At 41.4% G+C, this 21315-nt stretch overlaps 1 protein-coding gene across 5 annotated transcripts in view; it reads left to right on the forward strand.

The window, feature by feature from the left end:
- The window catches only part of CDC42BPA (CDC42 binding protein kinase alpha), a 459430-nt gene that overhangs the window by 341830 nt on the left and 96285 nt on the right, over positions 1-21315 (forward strand). For all 5 annotated transcript variants that reach the window (XM_082251633.1, XM_082251634.1, XM_082251637.1 and 2 more), the window contains exons 16-20: positions 4744-4849; positions 6969-7093; positions 16694-16799; positions 17320-17468; positions 19333-19424. In XM_082251633.1, coding sequence (XP_082107759.1) covers positions 4744-4849; positions 6969-7093; positions 16694-16799; positions 17320-17468; positions 19333-19424 — 578 coding nt within the window. The remainder of the gene's footprint in view (positions 1-4743; positions 4850-6968; positions 7094-16693; positions 16800-17319; positions 17469-19332; positions 19425-21315) is intronic.

Here is a 21315-nt window from a genome sequence, read left to right on the forward strand (position 1 = left end):
TGGAATTGGCTGGTTCCGTTTGTGCCTCTTGATCCATCCTAAAAAGGGAAAGTATAAAGTTCTAAGTCGTCTGCTTGCAAATCCGCAAATGTCTATTTTATTTTAACTAGAGAGATTTATGTCTAAACACATCTAAAGGTCTTATAATACGGCACATATAAAGGCTGAGGCTTTGATGGGGATGTTTGCTCTGACCATTCGTTTTATGCCTGTACTGTGCAGATTAAGCCCTTCAGTAGCTGAAATACATCTCAATCTAAAGGGTGTTTAAAATGGAACCAAGCCAACAAATAGTTTGATGCATTCGATCAGACCACACCTGTCTGCTCCTGCTGATATTAAAGTATGATTTAAAGGGAGCTCTTCCCAAAAGAGTTAAACTTTTTCTACACCTTGAAAAATCGGCTTATTATATGTGGGGAGCCAACATTTGCCAAATTCCAATGGGCGCTTCTTATTTTGTATACATTCTACGGCCCAGTGATGGCAAACCTTGGCACCCCAGATGTTTTGGAACTTTGTTTCCCATGATGCTCAACTACACTGCAGAGTGCATGAGCATCATGGGAAATGTAGTTCCAAAATATCTGGGGTGCCAAGGTTCGCCATCACTAGGCTTTTCTTCAACTCTTGATCTCAGTTTAGAATTCGCCTGAAATTTCCAGCTCATAAAACTGCTATTCGTATCCAAAAATCATGTTAACGTTATACAACTGCCCAACACTTGTCAGCCAAATTCCTTTAGAGCTATGTTTGGTATAAAGAAGATCCCTTGAATTTTTTATTAAAAGATAAGAGCACTTTCAAACAAGGTACCACTGTCCTTCCCTCCTCCCTAGAACCATCCTTCCTTTAATCCTGCAGGCCTTTGATGTGTGCTTCTGGGGATGGTGGGATCCTTAAGTCAAAGGGAAATACACTTTGAAGACTTTGAAGATCTACTTAAAGCAAAAAAAGGGGAAGTTCTGCTTTAAAACATCACCCCCCCCCCCCCCCCCGATTCCTGCCGAACTTGGCATGTCATTTGACAGGTACCCGCCTCCACTTCCACTCCCCCTCCCTCCCCACAGTCTTCTGGGACACATGGCAGCCAGCTATAAAGCTGAAAGTCGCACAGCCAGCTGCCCAGGAGGTTAGTGAAGAACTAGCCCAGGTGAGGATGGCGCTGGATCGTTGGTCAGGTAAGTGTCCATTTATCAAAGTCAGCAGCTACAGTGTTTGTAGCTGCTGACTTTAAGACTGGACAACCGCTTTAGGCCTACTTTAAAGTGATTGTAAACCCTTTCATATACCTAGTGAAGTGACTGGCCTCAGGTGATACACAGAGATGAAACAAATCCTCCTACATACGTTTTATCTGTTTGCAGTCTTCTTTTCTCTACATCCCATTCAAAGTCCATAATTTATAAAGCTCGTTTAAGCTGTCAGAAAAAAGAGTCAGGGAGCTGAAGTCAGACACTGCAGAGCTCAATGAGGAGAGCTCTGAGAGCTGTTTGGAGGGAAGGCAAACAACCCCCCCCCCCTCCCATCTTCACACAGGAACCAAGCTGAGGCTGTATGTTGGAGATCCCGCCCCTGTCACCTCTTTTGTCTTGGTGTCAGGAAAACTTGTTAGTAGTGACTCATGCTGATAGCGGAGGAACAAAGCATCAGACAGAAATGACACTTAGTGCTCCTAATTGAGACAAGAACACACCATAAAGGGATATGCTTTGCTCCAATTTTATGTCTTTACAACCACTTTAAAGTGAACCTATCACAAGCCTGAACATATAAATAAAACATACAGTTAGCTAAATCTCTTCAGTGAGAATGGGATACAAAATAACTATAATACGAAGGGGATATCGCGCTAATGTCCCAAAGAACAAATGGGACATAATGTGTATACAAATAAATAGCAATAAGTGCAGCGATAGATTTTAAGAACACTTGTGACTTGATATAAATCAAATCGCAAAGGTTGGAAATTCTTAAAGAAGAATCCATGTCAAATATAGCAAATTAAGATATCAGTGATACCTCTTACCTCCATATATATTGTGAATATACATATAAAAGTGATCATAAAAAAAGAAATAATAAAAAAATATAAATAACCTAAGAATATTGTGAAAGGTGAATAAAATACATATGCTATATCAACACAAAACGTAAAAAATTGTGCAGTCCATAAATTTGAAAGTCCAAAAAAAGTGTGTGAAGTACAATTTTTCCAATCTTGATCGAAGTGGATACCGGATAATACCAAAACCCACAATAAACCATCACCACAGTGAAGGATTTCACCACCACCACCAACAAAATGGGGGACTTACAGGAACAAGTGGATCCAGTGTTTGAACACCTATAAAGAGAAGGGGTGTGGTCTCTCCCATCACTCGCCACACAGTTCTCCTTAATCGATTAAAAGAGAAGCTCAACCTCCACCGTCAATTATATGATTCAGTAAGGGGTGACCAGCATCACAATAAAGCCTGGATCCCTTCTTCTCATGTAACGCTCAATAGATACATCATCCAAAGAGGGAAAACAAGAAACCTCCACATAGTGTAAAACCATACAGCTTGCGAGATCGCATGTAATTCGGAGCGCACTGCTCCTTCATTACATGCGATCTCCTGTGCGGATGCAAATTCAGCCATACACTTTGTATGACCGAATTCGCACTGTATCCACACCAAAGACGCATAGGACCCTTTTTTTCAGCCGCATCAGGATCGGATAGCACAGTGGTTCACACTTGTGCGATCCGATCCTGTGCGAACTGTCAGATCGCACTGCGATATGCGATCAAACTGGGGGTGTCGTTAACATTTAATTGACACCCCCTGCGTATCGCATATGGCAGTGTGAACTGCCAGAGGTGTGGATGCGATGCGGGAACAGGCTGCAAATTCGCAGCCTTCCCGCATCGCACAAGTGTGAACCGGCACTCAGACAGTAATGACCAGCATAAGTACGCAATGGCATGGACAGGACTCGACCCGAAGCGTTTCATCTACTTAGACATCATAATCACCCCAGATGATGTCTAAGTAGATGAAACGCGTTGGTCGAGTCCTGTCCATGCCATTGCGTACTTATGCTGAGAATTGTGTACCGAGTGGTGGGAGAGACAAACACCCCTTCCCTTTATAAGTGTTTTGTGTTGATATAGCATATATATTTTGCTTTGTGGTGTTATTTAGTTCACCTTTCACAATATTTTAAGGTTACTTATATTTTTTATGTTTTTTTATTATCACTTATATATGTATATTCACAATATATATGGAGGTAAGAGGTATCACTGATAACTTAATTTGATATAGTTGACACTGATTTTTTTTCTTAAGAATTTCCAACCTTTGTGATTTGATTTATATTAAGTCACGAGTGTTCTTCACAATTAGCGTTGCACTTATCATTATTTGTATACAAAATAATTAGTAGATCCAGATCAAAGGCAGCTGAAGTTGGATGCAGAGCTTAAAGTTTCCTGACAAAAAAACCCTGCCCCTTGGGCTTTCTCCCATTAAGTTGGGAGGCAGGAGAAGGTAGGACAAAGTAAAAAAAGTTGTGATTTGCATGTCCAAGGATGAGACCGCTCCAAACCGTTTACCATTTGAGTACCAGCCTGTATACTGTATATACATTTTATTACCAGGCCATTTTTCAGTTTAATAGTTTGTCAATTGCTCAAGATTATATATATATATATATATATATATATATATATATATATATATGTATAATTTAAGACCCCTTTCTTTAGAGGCTAAAAACAAGCCTGCAATCAAACCCCTTCCTACCCTGGTTCTGCGACCGCTGATCTGGAACTAAGGAGTGTAGGACCCATTTATTCATTAGTTTCTGCTTTAATTCTGTTGTAACAGGAAGTGGCGAGTTCTGCAGTGTAACCAGTTTTCATTTGTGATAGCTGTGATTGGTCATCACAGCAATAACATAATACAGATCCACTCAGATGAGCTTTGTACACTATGTCTATGAACCCAACCATCCACTATTGGCTCATTTTAAAGCCATAAGCAAGGGCTGTTTGAATTACCATTTATAATAAAACAAAATATATGTCCACTTCCCTGATGTGTTTTTACAATACAAGGGGGGTGGGAGGGGGGCAGTTTAAATGTATGTATAGCCAAAACTTTTTGTTTTGGTTTAGGTAGCATAGGCAAAGGTTAAATCCCTGCCAGTTAATTTTTTGCATTTCCCATGAGGGAATTTTACCTTCACTTCCTGTCCCAGAGATGCATCAGGAATTGTGGGTAAAACTCCCCAAGTGAGGAAATTCCCCTTTTTAGACAGGGGATTACCTCTTATTCTGGGAACAACTATAACATTTTTAATTTTGCCCCCACTTGCACTTTGTCACCAGGATAAACAGATCGGTGAGTCCCATCAACAGGGACACAGACTGAAATAAAACCTTGACAGAGGGTCCAACCCTCCTCCCCGCTATCCAAAACAAAAAAAAAAAAGTTTTGCCTAGAGGTACATATTAAAATAGAAGTATATACTGTAATGATTGGTAAATTTTGATTTACCTCATGCTGTTTATTAGGTTATAATGCAGCGAATGGGATTAGTATCTCGGGGTTTAGAATCCACGGAACAGCAAGTGTTGGCTCTTGTGTCTTATGAGCTGCTGCTTATAAAGCATTCCATTGTAATAAATGGCTGATCACACAGTATCTACAACTCTGACAAAGAATACCTGTCTATTTTTTTCTTTTTCAGTCAAAGTGAAAGAGAAGAGTTTGAAGTGGAGATAAAGCAGAAGTTTGAACGGGAGCGGGCCCTCCTGTCCGATGAGAACAAGAAGCTCTCCAATGAACTTGATAAGGTATTTATTGTACCTGCTCTATCTTCTCTCTATGCCAGGCTTAGAGATTAAAGTCGGCAATTCAAACCTATTACAAAGAAAAAAAGGAGAGAGCGCAGAGCCGCCCTAGCATAACACCGTTTATTAAAATGAAAACAGAGCTGTGGATGAATACACTCACATAAGAAGATGAATATCAAACACATCGATAGATCCCCAGGACGTCAAAAACTCTCTCCTGTGGAGACCAGCACTCCCACTCGCCATTCGCTCGCGCTCAACCTCCTGCAAACCGAGACTTCCGGAGGTGATGACATCCGTCTCTAGGTGAGCAGGTCGGAGTGCGCCTGCGCCCGGACCAGCCTGCACCGCACATGCGCCAGATGACACGAAAGGAGAGCTGGCGGAGACCACAGGCAGATAGGCTTCAGAGAGGATGAACCTCCCGATGCCACACCACACTTCTGGTTGCTATGACTATGCGTCCCCTGAAGCCAGTATAGCCTATCTTGAGGCCCCTCTCCTCCCCCAGACATTTCCATTGGACGAGTTTTGACAGGGACGCAGATCTCTTTTCATCCATCTGTTTCCCTGACTCCTCCTGCCTTTCAGTGCGCAGTAACTTTGCAGCAGTCGCATTGAAAATGCTTTGCATGCTCCAACCCCGGCATTATGCACAGTCACCCAAACTGAGCAAAAGCCCAGCAGCTCGAGCTTTGTCATCCCAGCCAGCAGCTATGGGAGCAGGAGCCAGCTCAGGTCTCAACACTGACTGGCAGACATCCCTGAACTAAGCCATAAATGCCATCCTGGGGCTGCTCCTGGGGCTCCAAGCAGACATTGCTGGGCCCGGGCCTACCTTCTGGTCTAAAAGGGCCTGTCAAAATGATGCAAATCTTAACCGTTACAAGGAAAGGTTGACCTTGGTCAAAGAGGCCACAGCTTTCAATAAGGGACCATGGGGAGGCATGGGAAGCAAGGCCATTCTCTCTGAAATGCATATATGACAGATGTTTTACCAGCCAAATTTCTGTCCATCCAGTTCTGAGATTTACACAGCTCTTTCAGTCTGCACATCCACCCTGGTGACCTGACTTTTCTCTGCCGCAGTTAAACAATGTGACCTGGTCACCATGACTGCATATGAATGTGCAGCAGGATTGCATTTCCCCTATAAACAGCCACCCTCCTTAAAGTTTTTTAAAGAGGGATGAATCATATCAAATTCAGGAATTTATACTAAGCTGCAATTAAATGGTTTTTTAATAAACACACAGCATTCATTTGTGATTTATATCTGCCTGGAGTTCAGCTTTAGGTCATGAAAGGGCTAATTTGCTATTTTTTGTATTGTGTAATTGCCTAATTTGTATCCGCATATTCTCATTACTGGTGAAACAATTCTATTTGCATGTTCAATACAAAAGGAATACAATGTTAGTACTATAATTCGTTCTGAATTTGTATTATATGGGAGAAAGGATTCAGTTTCAATTACTTGGTTTCCTCACTAAAGCACTGGAACATGTTAAATCATTAAAAACATTTCCATAAATAACAAAGTTAAAAGACTGATGATAGCTGTAATGCGGAACTCCAGCCTCCCTTCAGTCTTGCACAGTTGTGCAGGCTCCTCTCCGCTACTGAAATAGCTTGTTTTGGTTTCAGTGCACACTGTGAGTTTCCCAAGTGTGCATTAGAAGCTGCAGCAAGTCAGAGCTCACCTCATTTCCTGGCTGGAGGATTCCTACATCACCTAACTTTCCTTCCCAACTGTACAGTCTCTGGCCAGCCCCTTGCATTCATAGGATTCTAGTAAGGAGTGTAGGAACGAGGGACAGCAAAAGAAAATTACACAGTATTAACTTCAGCTTTAATACAGGAAGTTTAACATTATTGAACAGGATCAGGATGTGTAAGCAGCTCGTTTCCAGTGTATTTGCACCTACTTGTATTGTACCTTGGTCTGTATACCAAAGAGTATATGTTTATGTAAAGGGCAAAAAAAATATATATATATATATATATATATATATATATATATATATATATATATATATATATATACCCTTTAGCTCATTGCTGTTTTGTATTTATTACTTTTGTAATGCATATAATTAACCCCTTTTGTTCTTGCCAGCTCACCACCATGCTGGAGAGACAGAGTGTCAACAACCGGCAGCTGGAGGAGGAGATGAGGGATCTGGCCGACAAAAAGGAATCGGTGGCTCACTGGGAAGCGCAGATAACAGAAATCATCCAATGGTTGGTGTTCACCCGTCAGTTGTATTTATTTTTACAACATGTTACTGTGGGTATAAGGTTCTGTATATGGATGTTTTCAATTTATTTATTCTTTTATTTTTTCTATTAGTTGAGCTCTATGGACTTTTGTCTTTTTTTTTTTTTTTTTACTTGAAAAACAATGTAGCTATGTTAAATTTTCCGGTCCCCCAAAGAGCTTACAATATAATGGCTGTACAATAGTCAGTCACATAGACAAGTTTGTATGGAAGCTATTTAACTATCTAATTTGGCTTTGGTTTTATGTGTTTTTTTTTCACATAGTGCAGTTATCTCTTCCTGCGTTGGAGACCCAGGGCTGCTGTTAGAAATCACGGGGGCCCCTTACAGCCTACCTGACAGGACCCCCTTCCCCTCCAGAAACTGACTGAGAATATAGATTTATCATCCCCTTTCTCTGTAGCCTCAGCTGTGCAGATTAATTAATAGGAAGTGCTCTGAGGCTTCCTGCTCATTCCACACAGTTTACTATGCTTCAGTGGTGAATGGACACAGGAGTGATTGGTACTGATCGTTGGCAGCGCTGCAGGGAGAGGCAGAAGAGGATCGATATCTGCAATAAGACAGTACAGCCAGACCTCCTGCTCAACAGGTGCCAAGGCCCCCCTTTTGAACTGATGGGGCCTTGGCCAAGTACAGAAGGGCTGGCTGTACTGCCTTATCAATGGCCCTGTGGAGACCTGTCAGTCTTTTTTGAGATGTGACAGCATTTTTACATTCGTACAGGTTGGTGGGTTATACCAGAATGTCTTCTCTTTGGCAGTAAAACATAGCAGTGCTTTCACCTTTCATCTCAACTTAACACACAAAATAGCCTGTAGCTCTGCCTTGGTGATAGATGACATTTGCACTTTCTTTTCACTATAAAATATGATTTTTTTTTTTTTTTCTAAAAGACCCATCTGTCATTGTGGCAGAGATACTATGGAGAGCATGCTGACCGTCCCTCGTCCCTCTCTGCTCTGTAGTCCAGCTTCACTTCCTTCAGCCCCATAATAACATATAATCCTGCAGCTGTAGGAATACATTGAAAGAGCCTGTGTGCCTCGGTCAATGCTCTGCAAGCTTTATTGCAAGGAAAAAAAACCTAAATGCACATCAATTAATCATTGTTGCTCATTTACTAATAAAAAAAAAATAACACTTGATTTACCCCTTTTTCTTTTCTCTTACCACTCTGTTTCTAATGGCCAACCTGGTAAATAGCAATACAGTATGTGAGCAGCAGTGCACCCTGAATTTTGCCATGGAACATTCCTTTCACTTAGCCCAAGAGTCTGTATCCAGTGAAACAAGTGCATAAATAGGGTTAATACAGATTAATCATTTTGTGACTCGAGGTCCTTGAAGCTGAGATGTCCAGAACAAATTGAACAGACTAATGGTGTGAATACACGATTAGAATATCGCCCGATCATTCGACCACCGACTTTTGAAAAAGTATTTGTCGGTCGAAAACGTTGCCAACATACACGGTCCGAATATCGCCCGACCGTTACCCACCGACCATCGAAACAGTGTTTGTGCGTGATGAGGTTATACAGATTTAAACTGAATGACCTCAACACCAACGTATAGAAAATCGTCCTTTCGCAAACGAGACGACAATTTTTAGTGTTTTTCAAACAGTATTTTTCGTTCTCAATATCGATATCGCTCATTGATGGCTGGACATTAACGAGTAGAATATCGGCCGATCGCTCGCTGAACGGAAATTTTTGGCCGATTTTCTTATCGTGTATTCCAGCCATCAGTATGTGTCAGTAACTCTAGGCCTAATTTGACAACCTAAATTATTTTATAAGGACATATAAAGTTTTTATTTGGGGCAATGTTTTTTTACATTCTCCTTTTAAAATTCTAATATTAGATGAAAAAAAAAAAACGTTTATATTTTTCAAACTTTCATTATATATTTTTTACTGTGTACTGTTGTCTTTATGAGCACATTGGATAAGATTTACTAAAACTTGTGCAATTAATCAATTAAGCTTTAACGAAAAACCTGGAAGCTGATTGGTTACTATGCACAGCTGCACCAGATTCTATGTGCACTGGTTTTAGTAAATTTGCCCCATGGAGGGCACTTTGAAGAAATAGAATTGCAGCTTCCATTGCCTGGTTTAGCTCAAGTGAAGACGTGATTTCCATGTCAAAGTTGACATAGTGATTGCATGATCTAGAGTCATGCCAATTGGCTTCTGATTGCTAGTTGAAACCCAGTTGTCAGTGACCGTTGGGCCTTGCAACCAGGTACACACTCCTAGCTGTTAAAGGGAAACTTAGACTAACGTTCCCTCTGCACCAGGCATTAATCTACAGATTGTGGATGGGAATGGTAAAAAGATGGAATTAGTCATAATAAAGCCTCATTTTTTAACACTTTATACTGAAGTTACTAGGACCTACAGTTTATGCTACTTGTTCTTTATAAAAGTTTTCCTTTCCTCTACATTATTGTGGGTGCTGGTCCTGCTTTCTGTTTTCAGAGTGACTTCTTCCCCTTGCAAGGTTCTATTGGAGATCCGCAGTAGCCACCCTTACATCTACATGCTTTGGGAGGACTGCAGGGCGTTTGGCCACAGGCGGCTTCCTCACACTGCATTCAATTTCAAAAGATGGGGCACACTTGTGCACTGGCACTTTGAATGGGGGGACATGTAGCTTAAATTAATGTAGTGTTATGATTGGAACTGATCTTTTTAGTGCACACTCCCCAAACAGAAGTCCAGAAAAGCACATCACAGGAAGGAGGATGTGGATGCATAATTACTTTTCTGAACAAAGTATGATGGAATCTTATCAATCCTGATGTATTGCTTTTAAAAAAAAAAGAGGCCTTAGTACTACTTTAAAGGGTAACTCCTCTTTCGTGGGGAAGAAAAAATAATATAGCGTATACAATTGCGACACAAGTCATATTGTGATTGAATAGTTTTTTCTTTTTTTAATTACCTTTACTTTTCAATCTGCAGCCGCTGTTATTTTCTGAAAATGAAATGCCATATGGCTACCTGGAGTTGTTCAGTACACAGAATGTGTACTGACCACACCCCACAAACATAATTTTCTGCTTGTGTGACTGGCTCACCAATTTTCCCAGAAGTCTGCACTAAGATGCAAGTCAGATTTCAGGCATCTCCTGCATCAAAAATGGCATTTTTGGTGAGATACTCCCAATAGGAACACATCGAGGCCCAGCAGCTTTCCTCATTAGTGCTCTGCAGGTGCACAGCTGGTTGATAATTATGAAACCACTTCCATTAGTGCCACTTAGCACAAAGGAACAAATTGTGATTTCTTCAGAGTAACAAAAGGTAGAAATCTGCAACAAAGGTTCTTATAATCCTTGCAATGCACGTAGATTGCCCAGAGGGAATGTTTTTTTCTGAACAAAAGTGGAGTTACGTTTTAAAGTGTTTGTTACCCCAGCATTTCATATTCCTGATATGTACCTGCTTTACCACATACTTGTATGAAAAAGTATTCTGTTTTTGTGCTTACTTTGGTGTCCGTTTATGAAACCAAGATGAGCAGGGATCCTGATGATCGCAGCTCATCTCGGATCATTATTGGAAACCGAGATGATCGGGGGGATAACATGTTCTCTGCTGATCATCTCTGCACATAGAGAATCTGTCATTGACTGACACAGAAACGGACAGTTTTTGAAGCTGCGATTTCTACACTTCACTGGCGATCTGTGCCAGAATTCACACTCCCAGATTCACCAGCTCAGAGGTGGTGAATCGGGGAGAGAGACAGAATCCCCAGAGAACTGAGGGGGAAGAAAGAAGATTATTGACTTCCTTCTTCCTCGATCAGACCCCCCCAAAACAGTAAACATGTCACCCTGCCATATTTGTGTGTTTATGTGTGTGTGTATATATATATATATATATATGTGTGTGTATGTGTATTTAGTATCTCACAAAAGTGAGTACACCCCTCCATATTTTTGTGAATTTTAATTGTATCTTTTCATGTGACAACACTGAAGAAATTGTGTGTGAACCAGGCAGGGACTTTACAAGCATGATTTTCATAAAATACAGTTAATTGAAAAAATATTGAGATTAAAATCTACAATGAGAATGCATATATTTCAATGCGAAAATTTTACAAATGCATACCATGATAAACACAAAACAAAAATGTATAAAAAATCCTACTACATATTAGGATATACACTGGTGGGTGTTTGCGATGCTCAGGAGCATCGCAAACACCCACCAGTGTATATCCTAATATGTAGTAGGATTTTTTATACATTTTTGTTTTGTGTTTATCATGATATGCATTTGTAAAATTTTTCGCATTGAAATATATGCATTCTCATTGTAGATTTTAATCTCAATATTTTTTCAATAAACTGTATTTTATGAAAATCGTGCTTGTAAAGTCCCTGCCTGGTTCACACACAATTTCTCTATGTTAATTGGGATGTGGCACGTCTGGTTAATAACCTCTAGTAGCGTTCAGAGTACTGCTATCTGAAGTCGCTCAATTTGTTCAACACTGAAGAAATGACACTTTGCTACAATGTAAAGTAGTGAGTGTACAGCTTGTATAACAGTGTAAATTTGCTGTCCCCTCAAAATAACTCAACACACAGCCATTAATGTCTAAACCACTGGCAACAAAAGTGAGTACATCCCTAAGTGAAAATGTCCAAATTGGGCCCAATTAGCCATTTTCCCTCCCCGGTGTCTTGTGACTCGTTAGTGTTACAAGTTCTCAGGTGTGAATGGGGAGCAGGTGTGTTAAATTTGGTGCAATCGCTCTCACTCTCTCATAAGGGTCACTGGAAGTTCAACATGGCACCTCACGGCAAAGAACTCTCTGAGGATCTGAAAAAAAGAATTGTTGCTCTACATAAAGATGGCCTAGCTATAAGAAGATTGCCAAGACCCTGAAACTGAGCTGCAGCACAGTGGCCAAGACCATACAGTGATTTAACAGGACAGGTTCCACTCAGAACAGGCATTGCCATGGTTGACCAAAGAGGTTGAGTGCACATGCTCAGCGTCATATCCAGAGGTTGCCTTTAGAAAATAGACATATGAGTGCTGCCAGCATTGCTGCAGAGGTTGAAGGGGTGGGGGGTAAGCCTGTCAGTGCTCAGACCATATGCTGCACACTGCATCAAATTGGTCTGCATGGCTGTCGTCCCAGAAGGAAGCCTCGTCTAAAGATGATGCACAAGAAAGCCGGCAAACAGTTTGCTGAGGACAAGCAGTCTAAGGACAGGGATTACTGGAACCATGTCCTGTGGTCTTATGAGATCAAGATGAACTTATTTGGTTCAGATGGTGTCAAGCATGTGTGGCAGCAACTAGGTGAGGAGTACAAAGACAAGTGTGTCTTGCCTACAGTCAAGCATGGTGGTGGAAGTGTCATGGCCTGGGGCTGCATGAGTGCTGCCGACACTGGAGAGCCACAGCTCATTGAGTGAACCATGAATGCCAACATATACTGTGACATACTGAAGCAGAGCATGATCCCCACTCTTTAGGGACTGGGCCCCAGGGCAGTATTCCAACATAATGACCCCAAACACACATCCAAGACGACCACTTCCTTGCTAAAGAAGCTAAGGGTAAAGGTGATGGACTGGCCAAGCATGTCTCCAGACTTAAACCCTATTGAGCATCTGTGGGGCATCCTCAAATGGAAGGTGGAGGAGCGCAAGGTCTCTAACATTCACCAGCCCTGTGATATCGTCATGGAGGAGTGGAAGAGGACTCCAGTGGCAACCTGTGAAGCTCTGGTGAACTCCATGTCAAGGAAAATAATGGTGGCCACACAAAATATTGACACTTTGGGCCCAATTCTGACATTTTCACTTAGGGGTGTACTCACTTTTGTTGCAAGTGGCTTAGACATTAATGGCTGTGTGTTGTTATTTTTAGGGGACAGCAAATTTACACTGTTATACAAGTACAAGCTGTACACTCACTACTTTACATTGTAGCAAAGTGTCATTTCTTCAGTGTTGTCACTTGAAAATATATAATAAAATATTTACAAAAATGTGAGGGGTGAGATAATGTGTGTGTGTGTATGTATATATGTATATATATATATATATATATATATATATAAATGTATATGTAGTTTTGTCTCTTTGGCAGTAAAGGCTTTTTTCCTGATGGTTGTTCACTCTCTTAAATACCCACAATGTCTAAATTCATATAAAATAAAGACACTTGAACTGCAGGAGCAGGCCTCTCATGGAATCTGCATGAACTGGAGATATATCTTCAAGGACCAGATATCTGCATTGAGCGAGTCTCGTGGGAGAAGATAATTCTTCCATTCTTCAATAATAATTGTACTGTAATGTATTTACCAGTTAGCTCTGACCATTGTATGTTTTTACCCATGCATGGCTCTTGACAAGAGGTTTATAGATGGAGTTTTCAACCTGCAGTGCATCTAAATTATGATTGTGACCTTTATTTGAATACGTCATACAGGAAACCTGCATCTTTATGTCAGCTATCTGGAAAACCTTTACTGAATGTTGACTTTTACTGTGTTAACCCCTTACAATGCTGCTTTTACATTCACTTCATATTAACCCATGTATTGTACGTAAACACCTTACTATTTAATTGCCATGTTTTTTCTTAAAAGGGGCACTAAATGGGTAAAGAATTGCCCATTCCTTCAAGTAGAACTATACAGTAAGCAAAAAATATTAAAATGTAATAATGATAAAAAAAAATCACCACAGCATATTTTTCAAACTCATCAACCTGCTTAACAAATCCTCTATTTTTATTTCCTTATTATTGTGTAAATACATGCTGATCCTACCAATAAGTGTGCCTTTCTTAAACAGGGTGACAACACTGATTCCCCAGCAGTTTATTCACTGCAGCATTGTCACCCTGTTCAGTTGTAGCCACATGGACTGCAGTGCATCATCATCATCATCATGATCAGATTGGTCTTACATTCCCTCAGATTGGTGGGCACCCTTGCACTGTGTTGTGTACTATTGGTTTGATTTACTCATTTACAACATTTTGCACTCCCCATTTTTAGTAAATAAACCCCTGTGTACTTTTGCAAGTGCACTTGTACTGTGCAAGTGCAGTTGCTCCAAAGCTTCGTAAATAAAATAACTTAACTTTACAAGGAACACCCAATCACTTGCAAGGAAAATCAAAAAATTTAATTTTTGCTTGCACATGATTGGATAATGGAAGTCCGCAGAGCTCACCATCATTTACTAAGCTCTGGAACAACTGCACTTGCAAAAGTGCTTAGCCTATTTGCCTTTAGTAAATTAACCGCTTTGTGTTTGCTTCTTTTCAGTCTCTTAGTGATCCCCTAATTGCATTGATATGAACTTAAGGCTCAGAAACCTTACAAGGGGGCTGATTTTATTAAATGTTTACATTATTCCAGGCCACGCACATGGTTGTCAGCGAGCAGCCAAGCTCTTCTCTCCTGCTGCCATCGGAGCAGTAAAAGTTGTCTTTTTATGGGAACGCGGCCCCAGCACACAGCCCAGCATCATTGTCCTTATTTGGGCAAAGTTTTAGAAAGTTCCCTCAGTCCCTTGGTCCGGGCTGTGGACATTGAGGAATCAGAGAGCCTGACCTTGTGGACGAGAGCCAAGCTGGGGATTGCAGGCTTAACCCTTTAGCTGCAGGAAATTGACAGTAACTCAGAAAGAATTTCCCTGGGGCAATGGCTTATAGGTTACAGCTTTGTGCAGCGTCTGATCGCAGGCAGGGTACACAAGAATCACAAGGGTGTTCTGCGCCAAGTTCTTATGCAAAATATCTCATTGTGATGTCACACAAAATAAAACTTACCTTTGTAACAGAGGCTCAATGAGCCACACAAGACAGCAAGTAAAATAAATTGCCTAGCTACTAATTGGCTAGTCATAAAGTCCACTTGGTTTACCTTAATATGAACTGGTTAAACACTTGGTCAAATAAGCTTAGCAAGGTTATCAAAAAATATGTAAGCAGAGATTACCTTCAGTGAAAACTGCATGTCAAAACAAGCTTCAGATCTAGACTTATTGACAGATACATTTAGGTGCTAATCTTGACTTTTTCTTTGAAAGTCAAACTTGGCCCCACCTACTCATACTCCCTTTTGGTCCTTTAACATAGCTGGCAGCCCGACTGACCAATAGAAAGGTTGTGGCGGTAACAAGGACAAGCCTGAATTACAGGAAATGTTAAGATTTTTATACAATTTCAGCTGCCTATATATCTCAGGATCTGCTGTTTGTTTTGACATTCAGTTTTCAGGTTTGTTATCATATGTGCAGTTTAAATTGGAGGCTTAGAACAGGTTTGTTTTAAAGCCCAGCTGCTTGTTGCAGGCTCCCGCCCTCAGTGCCCCCCCCCCCCCTCAAGTCTACCCCACTCCCCCTTATTAGAGTTTTATACTGTTTTTTTTTCTTTTATTTACTGATGTTGTCTAGTTGGGTCCTCCTCCTTTTTGGTCTTCTCCCGCCAGGGGCAGTCCTTAATAATAGAGAGCAGGATTGATCAGGGGTTGGAGCCATGACACCCAGTACTCAGTCTTTCCCCAGTTGTCTTGATTTAAAACTGAGGACATCTTGTGGTGAAGGGGAGGTACTGTTTTTTTATTTGTTTTTTTTCTTTTTAGAGGCCTAAGGGTCTATTTTAAATAAGTTGTTTGCTGTTTGGGTTGCCATTTTGTAAGAAGAAATGGTGGTTTTCCTGTTGCTGTAACTGGTGAAGGGTTCCTGTGGCTCTGAATCATTTAAAATGTTGAAGTGCCAAATGTAAACAATCTAAAGACCAGATGTATTATGTTGGTCCTTTTATTTACTGAAAAAAACTCTCTAAAATTCCAGCATTTTTCAGAGATCTTAAAGCTGAACTCCGGAAAAATAAAAATCCTGCTTGTTTTATTCTTTGAAAGGTGTTTATTTTAATTTTCAATAAAACACATGAACAAACCAACAGAAAAGCAAATATACAAGAAGCGGTACAAGGCCGATAAGTAACTAACAGGATCAGAGGAGAGGGTTGTGACCCTCTATGTAGCTATACCTCATAACCTGGGCAGGGCCACTGCTGGCCCAATACCAAACATTACCCCCTGTAGAATCACATTGAAATGTAACCAGACGACAAGACAACCATCCAAACACTTACTCTTACCAACAACACAAAACACAAATACCACCCTCTGCTTGTTTATTTCTAGGAAAAGCTGTTTTACTTACCTGATCCTCCACTCCTGCAAGCTCCTCCATGCTGCTAGACTAGGCCCCGCAGCCTATTCTTTCCCCCACGTTGGGGGTCGGCTGCCCTCTTGACACCATCAAGACCTCTGCAGCGGAAGATCAGATAAGTAAAATGGGTTTTTGCCATAGTCTAGACAGTGGGGCTCAGCCCTACTGCAAGGAAGTAGGGCTCTAGAATTCCTGACGTGTGAATTTGGATCCTGCAATGGCTGCCTCGATTGGATTTTAGGAAACAACAAAGTTGACCTATGTTGATTTTTATGACTCCATTATTTGGCAATGTAAAGTTCTGCCTGTTCTCCCCTCAGGGTGAGCGATGAGAAGGATGCGCGGGGATACCTTCAGGCCTTGGCTTCCAAAATGACGGAAGAGCTGGAGACTCTGAGAAATTCCAGCCTGGGGGCTCGAGCCACGGTAAGGAACCTTCTGCTTTTGGGGCACTTCTCTTCATACAATCACAATTCACTGTGCATATACAAGCTGAATTGTCAGAAGATACTGAAAGCTAGCAGCATCTGCATGCATTGTCTTTAGGCCAGTAGTCTTCATAAACACAAGGTCTCTGCACCCAGAAAGGTTGGTTTATTGCGCAGATAGACATTCATTCCAAACTACATGCAGCTCTTTCAAGCTTGTTGACCATCATCAGTGCAGTGTATAGAAACTATGACTTACATGATTTGAGGAGCAATGGCAAGGTATAAACAGGTTATGGTCAGGTGGGATGAAATGAACAAAATATCTATCAGAAGTCTATCATTCTATCAAAGGGTAATTTTTTTTTCCTCTTAATAATGTTTTGATGCCCTATGGATTCATATGAAGTGAATTTTTATTTTAGTGTGTCGCCCACGTCATAAAGACCTTCTGCCTGATTGTATGTATGAGATGACTCTGAAATGTCATGCTGTGTTCTTTGCTCCCTCTGTGATAGGACATGCCTTGGAAGATGCGACGTTTTGCCAAGCTTGACATGTCAGCCAGGTTGGAGCTGCAATCTGCTCTGGATGCTGAAATTCGGGCCAAGCAAACCATCCAGGAGGAGCTCAACAAGGCCAAGGCGGCCATCATTGCTACGGAATGGTATGTGTATCACCTGCCACAAGGCATCTATCTTCACAAAATGTGCACATGACCACAGGTCGCTCTTTTCTATTATCAGATCCTGCATTTGCCCCTCTCTGACATTTACTAACTTTGAAAGTAAAACTCCATCTGACAATTTACACCTTAACAAGGCCCTGACCCTTTCATTCATTGAATTTCATTTCTTTAAAATGTGGAGACTCAGCATTATATGTGGCCGTTACACATGGTGGTCTCCTTGGAATGCCCACTGCTCCAGACGGACATCTACCCATCAAGGCGTTTTGATGTAACTCCTCCCAGTATACAGCCCACTGCTTGCATCAGGTCTGAGGGCTCTTGAGAGGAGTACTGAGGCAGTGTGTTGTAATGTTTTCAAGAAGCCATGTACAGCGCCCTACCAGCCATGATCTGCCTGCATTGCATGGAGAAGCACAGAGACTAAGTGAGGGATCTAAAATAAAGTATGCAAATTTTATTAGCATGTTGATGGGGGGGGGGGGGGGTTAGGGATGAATAAAGGAACTCAAAATATAAGCAGAATAAACTTTAGCTTTAAGGAAAAGGTTTTTTGAAAAAAGTAATTAGCATGTTAATGTGGGGGGATGTTAAAGGAGAAGTATGGCTTCTCATACTCACCTAGATGGCTGCAGCACCGATCCCAGCTGCAACTGTCCCTTGCCACCTCTAAAATTGAGAACTGAGTGATCAAACACTGCTGATCGCTCAGTTCTTGGTCTTTCAGCACACAGAGAGCCGGTGACTGTCAGTCACCGGCTCTCTTCTCTGCCCCTTCAGTGCTCACAGAGCGCTGGACTGTGGAAGAGTCGGGAGAAGCTGGCTCAGTCTCCCAGTGGCTCGCTGAGAGGCTGAGCCAGCTGCCGTACCAGGCATCTAAGTGAATCCCTGAAGTCAGGATCTTTCCTGAGCCTGGACCAGCTCAGTGACGTCAGCCAACAGCTGTCGGCTGAAAGAGGGTCACAGGAATGTAGAACAAACTGCACTTCTGTAAAGCATAGGAGGAGCATAGCCAAAATAGCTTTGACAATACTTCTCTTTTAATAAGGAACCAGAGCAGGGAAAATATAGGCAGTAAACTACAGCTTTAATTCTGCAGTTTTCTTTAAAAAAAAAAAAAATCAGGGAATCCTGCAATAAAGGCACTTCCTGATATAGAGTGACAACACTGTCTACCTATGTCCCAATTGTTCTGCATTGTCACCCTGTTACATGATTTGCTGATGGAGATTTCAAGTGGCTGTGCTGATTGCACATCTCACGTGTGTGGTGCCGTATTGTCATCAATGATAAACACGCTCTGAAGAATGAAGTGGAACTGGCTGCAGAGAGGTTACAGTCGGCAGTGCTGATATGCAGCTTAAGCCGATGCAAAAAAATAAAACAGACTATTGTTTATGACACAATGTGCTTTAGCACCATCATCCAATTAAGGCTTACAACTACTTTAAGATGGTATTTTGTCGCCATCTAGTGGTCAACTTTCAGCACTGTCTCTTGATGAAATATGTTTATGACAAGTGAAATGAGGTGGAATAATTGTAATTGCAGTTGTTATATCCTGGAATGGTTTGTAAACATGGCAGTGGCAGAAATGTGGCTGTGTTATTGCACCAAGCAAATATTTTATTGTAGTATTGCAGGTACCTTTAGTCATCAAAAGGGTGCAGCTATCTTGTTTACAGGAAAATAGTTATCAATAAAATAACAATGTAACAAGTTTCTTCAATTTAGAAGTTGTTGGAGTAAATAGTGCAGGTCAGTTTTTTTTCTTTTTTTTATTTGATTTCTCAATTTTAAAGTGATATCTAAACCTTGTTTACCTTTGTTATTGACCTGACAGTAAACTGCAGGAGTCAGAGAAGAGGAACCAGGAGCTGGTGGCGGAAATTGAGAAGCTGAAATGGGAGACTGAAGAGTTCCGATCAGAGAAAGGTAACCATAGACACTAGAGGGCACACTTCTAGGTCCAGAGTCAGTGCTTTGTAGTGTGCCAGGGCGACTATGGGTAATAAATCATAGGCAGCTGTTCTACCAGTATTTAAAAAACATGAACCAGCCCCTTTTTTTTATCTTTGTCCTCTTGGGAAGATTTTCCTTCCCTTTCTGTTAACACAACACAAACTGAGAGGCAATCACGTTTTAGAAGGTTGTCACTGGGACTGGGGCACCCATTGAAAGATTTACAATTTTTTCTGTTCTGGTGACAGTTCTTAAATGGTGGATTTCTCGTCACTGTCCCCAGAACAAATATAAAGGGTAACAATAAAAACCTGATAGAGGGTTTAACCCATCCACATTCTGTTTGTAACTTTAAGCTGAACTCCAACCAGATATACACATATTAGTACATAAATGAATGAACATAATAATCCACAGATTAGTACCGGTAATCATTAATGCAACGTTAAATTAATTTACACCATTAAATGTATTTTTTAAATGCAAGTGGAGCATAGGTACCTACATTTGACCAGCCTCTTTCAGTCCTTGGACTACATACATACATATACACATTATCTCACAAAAGTGAGTACACTCCTCACATTTTTGTAAATATTTTATTATATCTTTTCATGTGACAACACTGAAGAAATGAAACTTTGCTACACTTTGCTACAATGTAAAGTAGTGAGTGTACAGCTTGTATAACTGTGTAAATTTGCTGTACCCTCAAAGCAACTCAACACACTCCCTAAACCGCTGGCAACAAAAGGGAGTACACCCCTATGGAAAATGTCCAAATTGGGACCAATTAGTTATTTTCTCTCCCCGTTGTCATGTGACTCGTTAGTGTTGCAAGGTTTCAGGTGTGAATGGGGAGCAGGTGTGTTAAATTTGGTGCTATAGCTCTCTCTCGTGCTGGTCACTGGAAGTTTAACATGGCACCTCATGGCAAAGAAATCCATGAGGATCTGAAAAAAAGAAATGTTGCTCTACATGAAGATGGCCTAGGCTATAAGAAGATTGCAAGGACCCTGAAACTGAGCTGCAGCATGGTGGCCAAGATCATACAGCGGTTTAACAGGACAGGTTCCACTCAGAACAGGCCTCGCCATGGTCGACCAAGGAAGTTTAGTGCACATGTTCAGCGTCATATGCAGAGTTTGTCTTTGGGGAATAGATGTATGAGTGCTGCCAGCATTGCTGCAGAGGTTGAAGGGGTGAGGGGGGGTCAGCCTGTCAGTGCTCAGACCATACACCACACACTGCATCAAATTGGTCTGCATGGCTGTCGTCCCAGAAACAAGCCTCTTCTAAAGATGATGCACAAGAAAGTCCGCAGACAGTTTGCTGAAGACAAGCAGACTTAGGACATGGATTACTGGATTACCATGTCCTTTGGTCTGATGAGACCAAGATAAACTTACTTGGTTCAGATGGTGTCAAGCGTGTGTGGCAGCAAACAGGTGAGGAGTAGAAAGACAAGTGTGTCTTGCCTAGAGTCAAGCATGGTGGTGGGAGTGTCATGGTCTGGGGCTGCATGAGTGCTGCCGGCAGTGGGGAGCTACAGTTAATTTAGGGAACCATGAGTGCCAACATGTACTGTGACATACTGAAGCAGAGCATGATCCCCTCCCTTCAGAAACTGGCCGCAGGGCAGTATTCCAACATAATAACGACCCCAAACACATCTCCAAGATGACCACTGCCTTGCTAAAGAAGCTGAGGGTAAAGGTGATGGACTGGCCAAGCATGTCTCCAGACCTAAACCCTATTGCGCATCTGTGGGGCATCCTCAAACGGAAGGTGGAGGAATGCAGGGTCTCTAACATCCACCAGCTATGTGATGTCATCATGAAAGAGTTGAGGAGGACTCCGGTGG

This window comes from Pelophylax lessonae, assembly GCF_965119305.1.
Source record: "Pelophylax lessonae genome assembly, chromosome: 3".
Classification (NCBI taxonomy): domain Eukaryota; kingdom Metazoa; phylum Chordata; class Amphibia; order Anura; family Ranidae; genus Pelophylax; species Pelophylax lessonae.